General features: G+C 40.7%; 1 protein-coding gene across 1 annotated transcript in view; it reads left to right on the forward strand.

Moving 5' to 3' along the window:
• Positions 1 to 17,758, forward strand: part of odad2 (outer dynein arm docking complex subunit 2) — a 117,687-nt gene that overhangs the window by 94,765 nt on the left and 5,164 nt on the right. Inside the window, exons 18-19 of the mRNA XM_056469368.1 lie at positions 9,219 to 9,407; positions 10,881 to 11,102. Coding sequence (XP_056325343.1) covers positions 9,219 to 9,407; positions 10,881 to 11,102 — 411 coding nt within the window. The remainder of the gene's footprint in view (positions 1 to 9,218; positions 9,408 to 10,880; positions 11,103 to 17,758) is intronic.

The following is a 17,758-nucleotide window of genomic DNA, read 5'->3' on the forward strand; positions in this document are numbered from 1 at the left end:
GGGCTGTTACATAAAGAGGAGATTCAATTCCTGGTTCTGGAGGGCGCCACCATGGATATCATCCTAGGGCGACCGTGGCTGGTGAAGCATGATCCTATCCTCTCTTGGGGCACAGGAGAAATAAAGAAATGGGGTAAAGGATGTACACCAGGCTGTTTTCCCGATCTCCCATTACAGAGTCGTAAACCCCTATCTGTCTACGTCACGTCAGTTGAAAGCCCCGTCGAGAAACGATCCGTCCAGATTCCTGAAGTCTACACTTCTTACAAAGATGTGTTTTGCCCCAAGAGAGCTTCCCAGCTACCTCCACATCGGCCATGGGACTGTGCCATAGACCTAGTTCCAGATGCTCCAATGCCCAGAGGCAGAATCTACCCGTTGTCGCTTCCGGAGACTAAGGCCATGGATGAATACATTCAGGAGGCTCTGAGTCAGGGGTATATCCGTCCTTCCACTTCACCCGCAGCATCCAGCTTCTTCTTCGTGGCAAAGAAGGATGGAGGGCTGCGGCCGTGCATCGACTATAGAACTCTCAATCAAGGTACTGTTAAGTTCCGGTATCCCCTTCCTCTCGTCCCTGCGGCCCTAGAACAACTTCGATCCGCCAAGATCTTCACTAAGTTGGACCTCCGCAGCGCGTATAATCTGGTGAGAATACGTGAGGGGGACGAGTGGAAAACGGCTTTTGTGACCCCTACTGGCCACTACGAATATTTGGTCATGCCCTATGGTCTGGTCAACGCCCCCTCCGTATTCCAGAACTTCATCCATGAAGTCCTCCGGGAGTTCCTCCATCACTTCGTCATTGTCTATATAGATGATATCTTGATTTACTCCCGGAATGAGGCCGACCATCGCCAACATGTTGCGGAGGTCCTGCGAACCCTCAGGCAACACCACCTCTATCTCAAGGCTGAGAAATGCTCATTCCATCAACCCTCTGTTCAGTTCTTGGGATACATCATAGATCATCAAGGGGTTCGTATGGACGAGGGGAAGGTCACTTCTGTTGTCTCCTGGCCAGAACCCACAACCATCAAAGAACTTCAACGATTTCTAGGATTTGCAAATTTCTATCGACGTTTCATTCACAATTACAGTATCGTCACCGCTCCACTAACCAACCTTCTCAAGAACAAACCCAAAAAATTATCCTGGCCTACCGAGGCAGCCGCAGCCTTCCAAAACCTCAAAGAGGCCTTTACTCAAGCTCCACTCCTGACTCACCCTGATCCCGACCTACCGTTCGTGGTAGAAGTAGATGCCTCCACCACGGGAGTAGGAGCTATCCTCTCTCAGTTCCGCGGTACTCCTAAATTACTCCATCCATGTGCCTATTTCTCCCGGAAGCTTAGCCCGGCGGAGAGGAATTATGACATTGGGAATCGCGAACTTCTCGCCATCAAGCTCGCCCTGGAAGAGTGGCGACATTGGCTGGAGGGTGCCAAACACCCCTTTCAGGTAATCACAGATCATAAGAATTTGCAATATCTCAAAGAGGCTAAGCGACTCTGTCCTCGCCAGGCCCGCTGGTCATTGTTCTTTTCCAGATTCCATTTTTCCATTTCCTATCGACCAGGATCAAGAAATGTCCGAGCAGATGCACTATCCAGAATTCACGATCCTCAAGTAATCATTGACACACCAGCCAAAATCCTTCCAGATCACATTTCTGTCTGCCCCATCACATGGTCTTATCCTCCAGCCGTCGCCACTCCTGACTCCATACCTCCGCCGGGCTGCCCCCCTGATCGGCAGTTTGTTCCAGAGAATCAACGGGTAGATCTCATCTACTCCACTCATACATCTCTGGGCACTGGGCATCCCGGGGCCAACAACACCCTCTCGCTGCTATCCCAACGCTTTTGGTGGCCGGATATGGCAAGGGATGTGAGGAGGTATGTACAAGGATGTAGAGAATGTGCCATGTCAAAGAGTCCTCGCCATTTACCTGCAGGCAAACTCCATCCCTTGCCCATCCCGAATCGTCCCTGGTCACACCTAGGAGTAGATTTCATGACGGACCTTCCCTCATCGGATGGTAATACCTGCATTCTGGTTATAGTAGATCGATTCTCAAAATTCTGTCGCTTAATTCCTCTGAAAGGTCTTCCCACAGCCCTAGAGACGGCTGAAAGTCTTTTTAACCATGTATTTCGATGTTTTGGTCTTCCAGAGGATATAGTCTCGGATCGAGGTCCCCAATTCATCTCCAGACTATGGAAAGCATTCTTCAAACTCCTAGGTGTGACCGTCAGCCTCTCGTCTGGCTATCATCCTCAAACCAACGGCCAGACGGAGAGGAAGATCCAAGAAGTGGGACGATTCCTCAGGACCTTCTGTCACGGTCACCAAAATTCCTGGAACCAGTTTCTGGGCTGGGCAGAATACGCCCAGAATTCACTGCGGCAAGCTACCACTGGACTCACGCCATTCCAGTGTATTCTGGGATTCCAACCTCCACTCTTCCCCTGGGATGGCGAACCATCTGATGTACCCGCAGTGGATCACTGGTTTCGGGAAAGCGAGAGGGTCTGGGACGAATCGCATCACCATCTTCAGAGGGCAGTTCGCAGAACCAAGGAGGTGTCAGACAGGAGGAGGATTGCAGGTCCCATCTACAATCCTGGACAGAAGGTTTGGCTCTCCACCAGAGACATCCGCTTGCGACTGCCCTCCAAAAAACTTAGTCCCAGATTTGTTGGTCCCTTCCCCATCCTGGAACAGGTCAACCCCGTCACCTACAAACTACAACTACCACCTCAATACAGAATCCACCCCACATTTCACGTTTCACTCCTTAAACCCTATCACGAACCTCTGATTCCCTCCACAGAGCCTGGCCACGAGGAGGAACCTCCTCCCCCACTGATGCTGGAAGAAGGTTCCATTTATACCATCAAGGATATTCTACGGTCCCGGCGTCGTGGTGGTCAACTAGAATACCTCGTGGATTGGGAGGGATATGGACCAGAGGAGAGATCGTGGATCCCCAGATCCGATATTTTAGATCCTGCAATTATGGAAGAGTTCCACTCCAGTCACCCCGAGTTCCCGGCACCTCGTGGACGAGGTAGACCACCACGACGTCGGAGGTTTAGGCCCTCAGGAGCGGGCCCTGGGGAGGGGGGTAATGTCACGGATTGGCCAGGCTCTTCCACCAATTTCACACAGCGCCCATCATCACCTGAGTATTAATCACGCACAGCTGCACCTTATCACCCTGGCACTATATAAGCACACATCTCACTTCAGTCAGTGTCCGGTCTCGTTTATACGAAGTGGACTCATAGTGGATACTCTCCAAGTATTCGCTATCATTATACTGCCGTTTGAAAACTTACCTAATCTCTGTTTGTCTCCAGTCTGTCCAGTGTTCCCAGCGTCCAGTCAAAGGTGTGTGTGTCATCTGTCTGTCTTCCCCGCAAGTCATCTGGTGTGTGCATTCGGTCTCCCTCTTTGCCTATCATCCATCCTGCTAAGGAGAAGGACAATCATTTCATCCCGGACTCCATTCACATTCCCCTTGTTTTCCTTCAGATGCTCCGCTGTTTCAATAAACCTTTATAACCATTTACTCACCCTGTTTGTCCGTCTGCTTCCCTAACAGCAACTTTGAATCTCATAGAGATTACTGTAACACAACTTTCATATAAACACTAATTTAGAAATAAGATGTCTAGAATCAGAGGCATCATATTTTGTTCCCTTAATTGACTGAAGGAAGCAAAACACCCCTCAACTGTACATTTCTTTTATTTGAGAATTAAGTACAGAGGACATACACATGCTCACAGTATACTACTGCTTAGGTATTTAAAACTTGTTACCCCCAAACAAAAAACAAAAAAGAACTTTGGGCCTTAAATCAAACAGAAAAATGTAAATACTCAAAGAGGTCATGTAATACAGAATGAAAATTTTCTTATTTATATTTTTCTATATTCTGAGCAAACAAAGGCCTCATGTCAGTCTTTTGCTTTTAATTATAAGAGGTTTAAGATACTGCGCTCTATATTATGAACTACCAACCTCTCCTGCTTGATAAGTAAACATATAAATCACATTTTCAGAAAAACAACAATAAATACATTGAGGAAGCATTCGTCTCATCTATATATAGATTAAATCTCATAGCTGGCACAGAACAAGTCTGCTTTCCTGAGCCTCTTGTGTAACGCATTAACACAAATACATCATTGTTCTTGTAGATTATTGGCACTGTTGCAAATTAATAGTATTGCTTATATAAACTGCATTTATATTTTTTTCATCTAATTTAAATTTTTCAGTAGAAGCATTATTATCATTTTGTTTTGTCCACTTACTCTGTGAACTACACTGGGTCACATTAGGAATAAGCAGAGTGAGGGTTGGTGGTAAGAACTATGTGAAATTATGCACATATCCACACCGGGAACCTGATCTGTCTTGCAGTAGCAGTTATTTAGATAAAAGCCCATGTGGATTGAGTTAACAGCTCCAAGACCAGATTTATGAGAATCATGCTTGAGGAACCGCATCTGGGGGCTTCGAAATCCCTAACAGCGCGCAAACACGTGCTCACAGCTGGTACTTACTATGGATTCTCTAGTGATTATGAGCTGTATGACTTTGTGCTTTGTTGTTTAATCGGCAGAGGATGTTCAGCATGCAGCATGGAGTGTGCTGTCTGCTTTAGTGAGGACTAGGCTTAATTAGCAGTGAATCAATGTGTGGTTGCATTTGCATTAAATGATCCCTTATCTACTGTCAATACCGCTATCTATATGATCAATAATAATAAAAAAAAAATCAAACAATGGTACTGTATTTGTGAGGGCACCTTCACAAAACAAAATTTAGGACTCATTTTGCTGCAATTGCCAAGAGAGGCCAAATTATAGTTTTTATTTTAGTCATTTAGCACAGTGGTTCCCAACCTTTTTTTGCATGAGACCCCCTTTTCTCCCGGGAAAATATTGTAAGCCCCCCTCCACATTTAATTATATTATCGCTCATATAAGTTTGCTGTAAGGATGACAAAAAAATGTTGTTTTCTAACAAACGGTATGTTCATACTATATTTAGATATGTTTATGCACAAATAATAGCCTAATGTAAAATATTAAAGCAAAATATCAGCAGGCCATTTTAACTGAAAAACGTAAACCTTTGGCTTTTAAATTGACCCTATTTGAATTTCAATAACAAAAATATCAGTATTTACACTGGTGTATAAGGGAAAAAAATATAAAGTCTATTACAATTGAATACTTGCATGTTATTTGTTATGCTTTATCAATCAGTGTAACGATTGCTGTTGGCAGTGCTGCTGCTCATGCATTCATTAGCAAGAACTTTGGCGCAGATAATGCGCTGTGACTGGGTCAGGGACACTTTGCTTTGAGAAAATGGAATAAAACCATAGTTCAGGTAACTATCTTGGCATTTCCTGCATTTTGTGTTTCCAGTATTGCTAGCGCTGCGACCCGAAATGTTTGGAGCTTCCTCATCTGGGTCCAGTATGCTTGGGTCATTACTATTAGCTGCTGAAGACGAATCAGTAGCTACATTTCTATTCACCTATTTTTATGCGCATTTTGGATTTTCTATGGCACAAGTCATATATTAAATGAAGAAAAAATTGACGCAGCTTCTCCTACTGCAGCAAATTCTGTTTTTACTGTTGATATTTGGCGCTAATTAATCAGGAAGTGACACTTTTGTTCGCTTTGACTCATTGAATGGAAACGCTGCTTTATTCGCATGTCTTTTATGCGATGATCCAGTTTTGTGTATAAAGTTAATTTACGTTTTTTGATGGAAACATAGCTAGTGAGACTCTTTTGTGGAGGACGAATTAGAAATTAGTCCATTTTTTGGTCAGCCAGGGAATAAAATGAACTAAGGCAACATGATCATTCTCCTAATTGTCTACTCTTTAAAAAAAATGTCAAATATGACGCGACCCCCCACAAAGCTCACAGAGGCCCCCTTGTGGGTCGGGACTCCCTGTTGAGAACTGCTGATTTAGAAGATGCTTTTATCCAAACTGACTTACAAATGAGAACTTTAAATGCTGATATCAGTTATTATTTCTACTCATGCTTCTTGGTCTTGTAGTGTGTTTAAAGTACAGATGAAATCAAAACTAACTGTATTGATTTTATTAGGTTACAGGGCTAGTTTTCTGGTGAACAATTCATCTGTGCATGTTATTAAGAAAAAAAGTAATTTGCCCTTGTTTTCAGTTAAATTCTGTAAATGTAATTCTGTAAATGTAAAGACTACATCTGAGGTCTCCAACTGTCAGTTTGACAGCGCTATGACAACAGAAATGGTGAGGCGGTGTCTGTTAGGTTGTAATAACTTTAACTTCCTTTTAACTTTAATAACTTTAACTTTGACTTCCTAATCTTTTTTAATGAAATGCCTACTTTACTACATCCAATCAGCTTGCAGTAGAAAAAACCAAGCCACGCCCACTGTTGTCTCATTTCATTTTCCATTTCTCTAGGAAGTTTCACAATACGAAAAAAAAACAGCTGCAGCTTTCTGTTCATGTGAAGTTTAAAGGGCCATGAAACCCCCCTCTTTCAGTTCAAGTCTTCCTTCAGATTTTTTTTTTTAATGCTCCAAGATGGGCGTGGAGCTCTGTGAGCAGAGGGAGGAGTGAGTGGGGCTGGCAGAGCAGGGGAAAAAGAGGAGCGAACAACTTTTTTCAGCTGGCTCACAAAATGAGACACAAACCATGAGACCCATGATTTGATAGTTTACAAAGTTAAAATGCAAAGAAATAAACAGTATGTAACTTAATGCCTTGCTACATTTATTATTCGTAATTTCAAATACACATAACCACAATTTGTTATATCATCATAGATAATCGTGTTTATATAAACACTATAAATAAATCAGTCTTCTCTCCTCCTCAATCCCGGGGTCTGAATGCAGACACAGTGGATAGCAGTGCAGGAGTTCTCTTGCCCTATCTATTCCAACCATTATCCCTGCTGGTTATTTGGAGGATTTTAAACATATGCAAACACAGCAGCACGAATATAGGCAATGTGTCTGAATGGTAATGAACTCAACTGATAAAAGACAGTGTTTGCCATTCTCCTATTCTCGTACAGCTCTCCCGACAAAAATGTTTGCTGCAAACCAACAGCTTTGCTGTATCGGCCTTGACAACATCATGGGGAGAAACATGCAACAAACCCTGTGAATCAAGGAAACAAACACATTCAACATGCGCGGACGTGGTCTCACCCAGTCATTGGCAGGTCTGCCTTGCCTTTAGAAATCACGTGCTGTCATGAATAATTAAGAAGCAGAATCTTCTCATAGGATAAGAAAACTCCGCTATGAATAATAATGAAAACCGACGCGTCATCACTCCACTAGCGGATGCGTGCTATGTCACCGATTTTGATTCCCAAAAAATTATTTTAAACCCAGAAGATGAAATCAGAGGACAAAAGCTCAAAGTTATCCAGTTTTCAATTAAAGCTAACAGGTGCTAAAGTTGTCCTAACTGATGCTCAACACGCACAAATCTGTTAAAATCTAAAAAAAAAAGTTCTCCAGGGTGTCTTGAACGTTTAAGTAAACTTTTTTTTCTTTATCACTTTGAGTAAAACTGTTTGGCTTTTTAGCTGTTTTACTTTAACATAGCATGAGAACAACAGACCAACTAAATGTATGTTTTTGCTCACTTTCTATAACATTTGTTGAGTGCATTTCCCTTCGTTTTGTCTTTTATATTCACTCTCAGCATCGTGTCTGTCTCCTTTTCTCTCTCAGGCCTTTTCCTGTCCGTCTTTCAGCTTGGCTTACATTGGTTTTGGTACACTGTTTGTGTTTCATCCGTTCTCTCTCTCTCTTTCTCCCTCGCTCTTCCTCCTTCTCTGCACGTCTCGGTTCGTGCTGTGTTTGCTGATGTGGAACTTGGTTGGGGATGTTTTTGTGGGCCCTGGGTTGAAAGGGTTCCTCAGTGACCCTCCGCAGCTGGTGGCTCTGCCACACTTCCTCTTGTGCTCTCGTTTCTCTCCCTCTTTTTCCCAGTGTTCATCAGTATTCCTGTACTGCCATTTCCTGTGTGAGACACGCTGCAGATTCCTCCCTTCTCCTCCCTGATCTCTGCCCAGACACACTAAACACAGAGCTCATCCTCTGGCATGACTTGAGAGGCTTCTCTCTGATGCTGCTGTCTTCACCCCGCTCTGCACGCATGACCTCCTCTGGGTCTCTCGTTCTCGTTTTAGGTCTGCAGGGTGGAAGGTTGCTTTCTACTGTGCTGCGTTCAAGGGTTTATTAGGGTTAAGCTCTGTTGTGAAATACAGGGTTATAGAGGGACAGATTGTATTGTTCTCAAGAGAATGCCATAGGAGTGAATGTACAATAGGATCAGGAACTTTAGACTTTGTTCACTGGGTTAGGAGGATCCAATTCTCGCAGTGGTCATCTCGAGATGTGGTTGTGTTTTGCAAATTACCAGAGCAGAAGCAGAGACCTGTGGTAGTCCATAATGATTCCTTGTCATTAAAAGCTACATTTTTATTCGGTAGAAATAGAAGGTGGGAATGCAAGAATGACTTGTTTACTGAATGTTTGGCTTCATCTGATTCCCAAACCATAATGATATGCCTCTGTACCATCAATACAGATATCACTATATTATAATAATCACCCAAAACAGCCTTGTTCCATGCTGGTATGCTAAAATGACTCACTGGCACCCAAAAATGACTGGAGTAGAACCAAAAGAGAGCCCAAAGTTGCATTTTCTGTGCGATATGAGCGGTCTTGTGTGTTTTTATGCCCACTTTTGTATTGCGGCTGGCCCTTTGTTGCATGTTGGCATATACATTCATGTGACCGGATGAGAATTTGCAGTGCACCCAGCCTGGTTCACCCACAAACAATATACATAGAAAAACAACAACGATTGTTTCACTTTGTCAGCCATTTTGTGTTCTCTCTAAAGACAGTATTATCTCTAGATAATGTGCACTGATTGAGTTTGACGTATGCAGGTTTCATGTGTGACAGAATGAGTACAGACTTGCTGAATCTCACAATCTGTGTCTCCTTCAAAAGCATTCTGGAGCATCATAATAAAAATGTTCTATTCTCTATACTGGTGTGAATGATTTAACACATGATGATCCACAGTCAGGGATTTTCTTATGCACAATAAAATTTCATGACATTTTCTTGTCTTTCTGTTTCAGGATGCTGGGGAAATGGTTCGTTCCTTTGTGGGTGGTTTGGAGCTCATTGTTAATTTGCTAAAATCACAGAATAAAGACGTGCTGGCCAGTGTGTGTGCAGCGATTGCCAAAATCGCCAAAGATGTGGAGAACCTGGCAGTTATTACAGACCATGGTGTTGTTCCCATGCTGGCAAGTCTTACCAACACTGTGAGTGCTGCTTCAGTCATGTTTTACATTAACAAATCCTCATCTCTGGAATTGTCCTAAAAGTCAATATGAAGTTCATAATCAGGCATTTCACAATAAGCATCTAAAGCCTTGTTGAGACTGTCAGTCCAAATCTGATTTTTGTTGGCATACCAAAACATTTGCTACAGAAACCAGCGCAGATGTTCCAGAAAATGAAAAAATGCCATTGGGATACACAAATCAGATTGAGACAGTGTGGACAATCACTGTAATCATGAAACGAATATGCCCACAAAATCAGATTTTAACTAATAGTGTGACAGTAGCCCTAGAAGATTTTTGTTATTCTGATTCAAGCCAAGGTAGACTTGGAGAAACAGTGTAGACAATTTAATCAATGTACTTTTACCAATACTGAAAATGAAGTTGCACCAAAAACTACTTAAAGGTGCTGTTTTTGACTCTTCTAAAGCATAAAAATATCATAATATGTTTGCAGATATTTAAGAAACATGTTAAGTGAACATTCTTGTCAATTCTCAACAATGCTGAAGTCAGATATTCTGCTTTGAAAATGTCTGTTACATCCTAGAACGTCTGTCTTTGTTTTGGTCATTTTACAAACCCACTGCCATTTTAGCAAATTATATTTCTTTAGTATATTTCATTCATTCAGTCAGAAAGGCTCTAAAAGTATGCATCCGTGACCAAAGTGTGACCGTTGGACAGTAGCAGAATTCAGAATTCCACACGAGGTGGTTATTAATTTGAAAATAATATAAATATTACAAGTGTAACCATTTGGTGAGCAGGTTACATTGTAACCCCGTGTCTGCAATTTGGATGTTTGCCCGAAACACGACTGAAATTTAAAGACAGCCATTCAGAAACACAGAATAGTGCACTTACTGCACTCTAACGAAAGGGTAAAGTTTATAATCTAATTAATACATATTAAACCTCATTAACATTATTAAATGTTCATGCTGAATCACTGATATGTGTTGGCTTGCACTGAATTATATAAATTATATGTCGTATATTGTGAATTATTTTACTTTCAAGATCTGAGGTGAACTCAAGGTCAAGATCTGCTGCTGCTTTCAGTAGTATGTAATAAATGTCATGTGAAATGACATTCAAACTCACATTATTAGCATTTAACACTAAATAAAGCACATTAGGTGTACTTGAGGTAAAAGCCGTTTCTAAAATATACATTTCAGGTGTTGGATAAAACAAAAACTCCTTTTAATATGGAAAATATTCCTTCTATCTCATGCCATTGCTTTTATTTAGAACACGATTTAACAGTCAGACGATTTTGACAGTCAGGCACACTGTAGTTGGTGTTGTCAATCTGGCAACCTGCACTTGCATTTGTTTTGAAACATATGTGCAAAACCTAGTTCAACCACTAGGTATCAAAATTTAAATACTGCACCTTTAACATTTGATTTTTCACTGTCTTCATCTCATGTGGTTGTACAGGAGGAGGACAAGTTAAGGCGATACCTAGCGGAAGCTATCGCCTGCTGCTGTACATGGGGAAGTAATTGTGTGTCCTTTGGGGAGGCTGGAGCTGTAGCCCCTCTGGTACGATATCTTCACTCAAAAGACCCATTGGTGCACCAAGCGACAGCACGAGCCCTGTTTGAGCTATCTAAAGACCCCAACAACTGCATCACCATGCATGAAAATGGAGTAGTCAAGGTATTGATAATACTACACCAATCGCCTACTTCTACACCTCATATTTTGTATTGAAAGTTGCAAGCTCCCTCGATAGAAATTAGAACATTGCAGCTTGCAACATTTAAAAACGTCACTAACATGCTTTGAAAGGATGTCTTTTAAACTGTTTTCAAGCTATGAGGGCAGGAGAACAAGGCATGTTTTCTTTATTTCAAAATGGGTTGGGGAGATGGGTTTTGGGGGCGGAAGTAAGAGCGTTTTCTGGCTGTCATGGGAATTCAGTAGAGCAAACATCAGTGTGTATACTGAGCTTTGCTCCGTCACCCCCCAGTTATCCCCTGTGCCCTTACATGCCAGGGCTGCTGAGCATTGAAAGCTGTTGCGTGGGGAACGGTTGCTCAGCAAGCTGCTGGGAAGAAGGAGCAGAATGTGACCATGGCATGGCTTTGGCCAGGGCAGACTGGTCTGGAGTGACAGAACACTGCTGGGATACATTCTGAGTGGCACTTTCTGGAATCCATTCAACGTGGTGCTCAAATCAAAAGATACATGCTATGTTATCCAACAATGCCTTACATGGTCTTTAAAAACTTTCCGTAATAATTGCTCAATTTACAAGTAACTAAACAGATTTGTGTGTTAGGTGTGATGTAGGTTTTATTGGAGCTCTTGCAGGGTTATTTAGGGAAAACTGTTGTCTGCTAATGCCAAAAATCAAGCATTTCAAGATGTGGTTGTTAGAGTGACAGTTCTAGACTGCAACAGCTTAAAATAAACGTAATGCATTTTATTACAGAACTCTATATTATGACTCAGTGATTACAATATCCCCTAAACAAACCATTCCACATACTGCAGAAATTGGACTTTTAGAGCTACAGAAACATGTCAACGAACACTTAAAGGAACATTGCTTCTCTTATTTGTCTAAAAGATCCAAAGTAGTACCTTTAAAGGGATAGTTCACCCAAAAATGAAAGTTAATTAATTCATTCATTTTGTTTTTGGCTTATTCCTTTATTATCAGGGGTTGCCACAGCGGAATGAACCACCAACTTATCCAGCATATGTTTTACGCAGCGGATGCCTTTCCAGCTGCAACCCAACACTGGGAAACATTTAGAAATTCACACACATACACTACAGCCAATTTAGCTTACCCAATTCACCTATAGCGCATGTCTTTGGACTGTGGGGGAAACTGGAAAAAACCCACGCGAACATGGGGAGAACATGCAAACTCGTGCTACCCACTGCGCCACCGTGACGCTGCTAGTAATTTAACCCCAGGCAAATAATATGTACTGTAGATGACTTTATTTCTTCAAAAGATTATTAAAGAAGCCAAATTATTACTAGTTGTTCCTGATAATACATTGAGATCTCATTAAACTAAGGGTTCTTCATACTGTACCTGTAGATTGTTTGCTTTGTTTAGAAATGGGGATTAAAACTTTTTCAATTTCGCAATTCTTTTTGGCAACAGATTTGGTTCTGTTCGCTTTCACAAGGCAATATGTTTAACTGGATCAAAATTTGTCTGGTGCGGGTAAACTCTCATCTCCTTGGTTAAGCCCTGGTCAGACCACATGATTTTGTCATGATTTCAGCACGATTTCCTTGACGTAGGGTGTCGTAAATGACAAATGGGTTTCGTGACACAAGATTCAATCGTTTCTTCTCATGTAATGTGGCTTAGTTCAAGGCAACCGATACCATGTCTGCGACACCTCATGACACCATCGCAGAATGTCTAGAATTGTTAATTTTTTTCCCCGATCTTCACGACGAGTTCATTCACGTGGGTGACACTGGACACTAGGAGCACATCATTTCAGTTATATCCACAGGTGCTGCTGTTAATACGTGGGTCAGGTAATCAAAAATAGGCTGCATATTCACTTATGGGTGGGTCTTGGGTGGATAAGATCAATTATTGGTTATGCAAACTTTAAATACTTTCTCTAAAATATTCAGTTGTTTTAAGCAATTTTATTTGACAGACTGGTAGAAATATGCAGACATCTCCATTCTCACAATGAGTTTCTAACTTTGTCCAACAGAGTTTGTTCTTCCAAAGTAATTTGGAAACACATTCAGTGCTCGAATACATTGTAAAAGCCTGTCTTGCTTATTCAAATTACTTGATTAAACTAATCAAATTAAAACTCACCGGCAATGTATCATTTTGTCATTAAAAATGAAAAGTTTAATACAAGTTTCTCTGAAACTGTGAATATTTAACTTTAATTTTATTTAAGCTAGATTTTATTTTATTTAACAAATCAGTTTGTGCTTTGGCGCTGAAGCATATAGCGGACTGGTTTTGAAGCACGTCACCTTAGATGACCTTTGTTTCAAAAAGATATTTTTTTCCAAGAAAATTCTATGAATTATTATTATTTTTGTTTTAGCCCATCCACTACTCAACTATGCAGGGGGATGATTTCTTCAGCTCCCTGGAAAAGAAGGATTTAATTAATGCTTCACTGTAATTATTGTATCACAAACCTCTTAACCTTTAAAGATTATGTCTTGAGCATCTGATTTTTCCCTGCTGCTGATGTGCTTTCATTTTCTTCATCTCACTCGCGGAAAGTTCAGGTGAGGTAGTGTTTAATAAGCAACCCATGGCTGGAAAATATATATGCATTTAATAAAAAATCTTAATATTAAAAAGCAAATATATGTTTGATCCTATCAATGTCATAACTAATGCTCCTAAATAATGTAGCCTAGTTGTCAGCAAACATGAGTGTTTTGAGATTAACATAAGATAAAAAAAAAACATTGAAATTAATGATAAGAAATATTGTTATAGCAACACTTCACTTGTGACTGCTTTGGGAAATAACGCTTGTCGTAGACGTCATGGGATGACTGACCATGAAGGAACGTGTAGTCTGGCACAATTTTTACCCACAACAAAACAAGATGTTATCAAGATAAAATGGCATAATCTGACATAGTGACTTTCGTAACCGACAATAAAAACCGTGTGATCTGACCGGGGATTTAGAGAGCCTGTATAAGTTTCAGGATTCTCTTTATTTCAATCATCTTTCAACATAGATAACAGCTTTGTGCTTTTAGTATCGTTCTTGGTAGCTGCTGTTATTGTTTTATCATTTTGAGCCAAACTGTATTTTTGTGCGTTTTGGACAGCTGTTCTTAAATATGTTCATCCAACATTCACATTGTCTTTGCTCCAGGTTAACCGGCGATTCATTCTAAGAAGCACTATAAAAAGAAATGTTGCTATTTCACGCATTTTATGTAATAACTTGGGTCCGATTTTCTCATCACAAGTGAAACTCTGTAGACTAGAGTTTGTTTCCTAGCTAGCGTGACCCCATCATTCTATTGATGTTCTGCTGCAAAATAACATGAGCTGACACTGATTACAATTTTTAAAAATATACATACTTACTTTATTGACTACATACTTTAATGAATATGCTCAAAACTGTTTGTCGAGGCTGCACATTTTGGAGGCCCTGAAGTAATCTGTAAAGAAAGTAAATAAAATGCAAATGTAGATTTTTTGGGGGGTGAATTTCTTTAAAGGGCACTTATAATGAAAATAATCATTTAGAAGCTGTTTGGACAGAACTGTGCGTAGGTATAGTGTGTCCACAGTCATATTGAAGTGATATAAACACAAAAACTTTCTTTTCTTTAATTTCCTGAAGTTAAAATAGGATGAAAATCCCTCTTATTTTGATGCCCACCGCAACGTAACGTATGAGTGTGGTTTCCCCACCCACCGAATTGATTGACAGTCGTGTATTAACATGTCTCCTCAGTAACGCATATAATCATATCAACAAGACAGATGTGCCAAAGCAACCAGGATTAAAAGACCTGTGAACTCGCTGTGATCATCAATCATCATCAAATGGGATCAAGAGTTCCACAAGTTTAAAATGTTTTTAACACAGTGCATGTTAATGAATTACAGCAATTTACTTCAGCTTTTCTTATCACCACAGCCGCATGTCAGTACAATTCTAAAAGAAGACACGCATTTAACGCGTATCCTGTCACATTAAACACAAGTTAAATGCGAGCTCTGTATGTGTGTGCGTGAACTTTGTAACGACATTGTGTATGACTCATTGTTCTCATTGACTCAATAACTCCACAACAAGTACATCAAATAATCATTGGGAAAGTTCTTACTGTAGTATTTCCCATAAACGTTACGTTAGATCTGCTTCCTTCATGTCTGTCAGTGTGCTGTTTATCTGACACAGACGAGGCGGAAATTGAGGCGGTACACTCTGACAGGCACGTGGGAAGGAGGGCGGGGAGATCTAGCATTAAAGGCACAGGCAACAAAAACAGCTACATTGTGTTTAGAGGAGACAGTTTTACTGTTCTGAAAGGTATAATAAATAGTCTGATGGGTGTTTTGAGCTGAAACTTTACAGACATATTCTGGAGACACAAAAGTCTTATCTTAAATCTTGAAAAAGGGATAAAATAAGTGCCCTTTAAGGGTATATAAATATTCTAAGGAATAAACATGATTTTTCTACAAGCATATCAGATACAGTTGTCACTTTAAAGGTACTTCCAAAGTGGAAATCTGATGTGTGTTGTAGTGCATGCTTGGAGTGTGTACCATGTACTCTTAGTAATTACTCTAGTGTTCTTTATAAAAATCATTCATGTTGTGAGCGGGGCCTCAAAATGTCTTCTATATTCTAGCAATGTACTGTAATATTACTCAGACTGGACAAGGCCTCGTCTCAGAATATTTTATAGTATACCCAACGTCTGGGCTTGCAGTTAACACTGCTGAACTACGCATTATTCAATAAAAGATGTTTGACATTTTATTTCTGCCATGTACACTGCAATTCAGTTTGGGAGGGGAAAAAAAGCTTGTTTTGCCAATAATCAAATTTAACCACATATTGCTTTCCCAATGAGATTTTCACATGAGAAAACAGTCGAGACCTCGTACATACAGTTAAAAGGCCTCCCCCACACCCCCAATAACAACTGGATATAAATTATGAGAGTGGTTGTGGTGTTGCAGCCAAATATTTTTTCCCATGTTCCTTTAATGGCGTGCTGTAGTCTGATGTGCTGGTGCAGTGACTGTGGTTCAGCTCAGCCCATAATTGGAGGCTGGACTGAACTTTGGGTGTTCCAAAAGAGTAATGTCCAATTTGCTAAAAGCTGTTAAGGCCAATGTTTTAGTTTTTTGCCAAGCAATGACAAAAACCGGACAGCTCAGTTTGTCTGCAAATGTTACACCAAACAACCTTCAACTGCACCCTCATTATCTCTTCAACCTGCTCTGGTTGACATATTGTCTGCCTCCACCTGAGCACAACTGTACATTTCAAATATGATATATGAGCTATTGTGACAGGAGATGTGTTAAAACAATATTTCCTACCATTACGAATGAGTTTCGAGACAGAGTTTATCGGGGAACCATGTCTGCACTGCAGTTTAATTTATGAAGGGGTGTAAAACTCAAGACTGCCTCTTGCTATTATTGCAATCGTATTTCAGAGTCAGAAGCTCTTGTACACCCAACAGTTTAGAGCTGTAATGATTTCCTTCACTCTCTCGCTCTCTCTTCTTTTCTCGTTTTGCATGCTGTGCCCTCAGACTTGTGTTCTGTCTGTAACTTTGGTGCTCGGCGTTCTTAATGGTGTAGAACTCAGTCCCCTCAAGCTTTAGCAGAGGAAATTAAGCATTGAAAAGAAAATATTTCACACTGGAAAATACATTAGAGATGGTCTCTACACCCTCCAGCTTTTATAAATTCTGCCTTCTTACATTTTCTTTAATTTAAACTAAAAAGAAAAACAACTTGTAATTTTCCATTTGATTATTTCATAAAATATGAAAGAGCTTTTTTAAATTGGTCCTGAAACAAAAGCCCTTTTATGATTTTAGTGTGCTTTGCACCTCAAAAACAGACACTCTGTGAAAGTTCTGCCCACATGGGAACTAATACGGTTTGGATTGAACCACTTTCAACGAGTTATGTGTATTAGCATCCTGCAGCATGTGGTAATTAAACACACACTCGATCCGTTTGATTTGACATGTACACTCGGTATCTCACAGCTTTCATTCGGATGTGCCTGGTTGTGTTTGATGCTCAGAAAACCCGGTCTCGCTTTCCCTCCAGCACACCGCCAGAGCTTTGCAGATTGTTTGCTGAAACCATAAATCCTCGCAGACAGCTTTAGCCAGATTTTGCTATTAAAGAACCCCTTTCATAGGCAAAAATACCTTAGCGAGACAAATTACAAAATACGAATGGTAATTATCATCTGAGAGGATTCCAGCTGGTGCGAGGTGCCAGATCCTGCTATGTTTTGTGTGGCTTAGACTGTATTTTTGTGGACTACGAACTTGCGCTTGAAAGCGCTCAGATGTTCCTTCTGTATGTTTTCTGTATGTGTCATGTTTATGTGTTCAGAACAAACCGGTGTGGATGCAAATGAGGATATCTGTTTGGAATATGAAGGAGAGATGTAAAAAAGAAGCATGATTCAGTCTGGACCTGTGAAAATATTCCATACGTTTTCTTTTAGTCATGGCTTGTGTATAGCAGGTTGAAGCTGCTGTGGATATGGCAAGCAGATGACGTCCTCATACACACTCAGGGTATTCAGTCTGTTTCTGATCTGGCTACTGTA

This window comes from Danio aesculapii, chromosome 12 (genome assembly GCF_903798145.1).
Source record: "Danio aesculapii chromosome 12, fDanAes4.1, whole genome shotgun sequence".
NCBI classification, from domain to species: domain Eukaryota; kingdom Metazoa; phylum Chordata; class Actinopteri; order Cypriniformes; family Danionidae; genus Danio; species Danio aesculapii.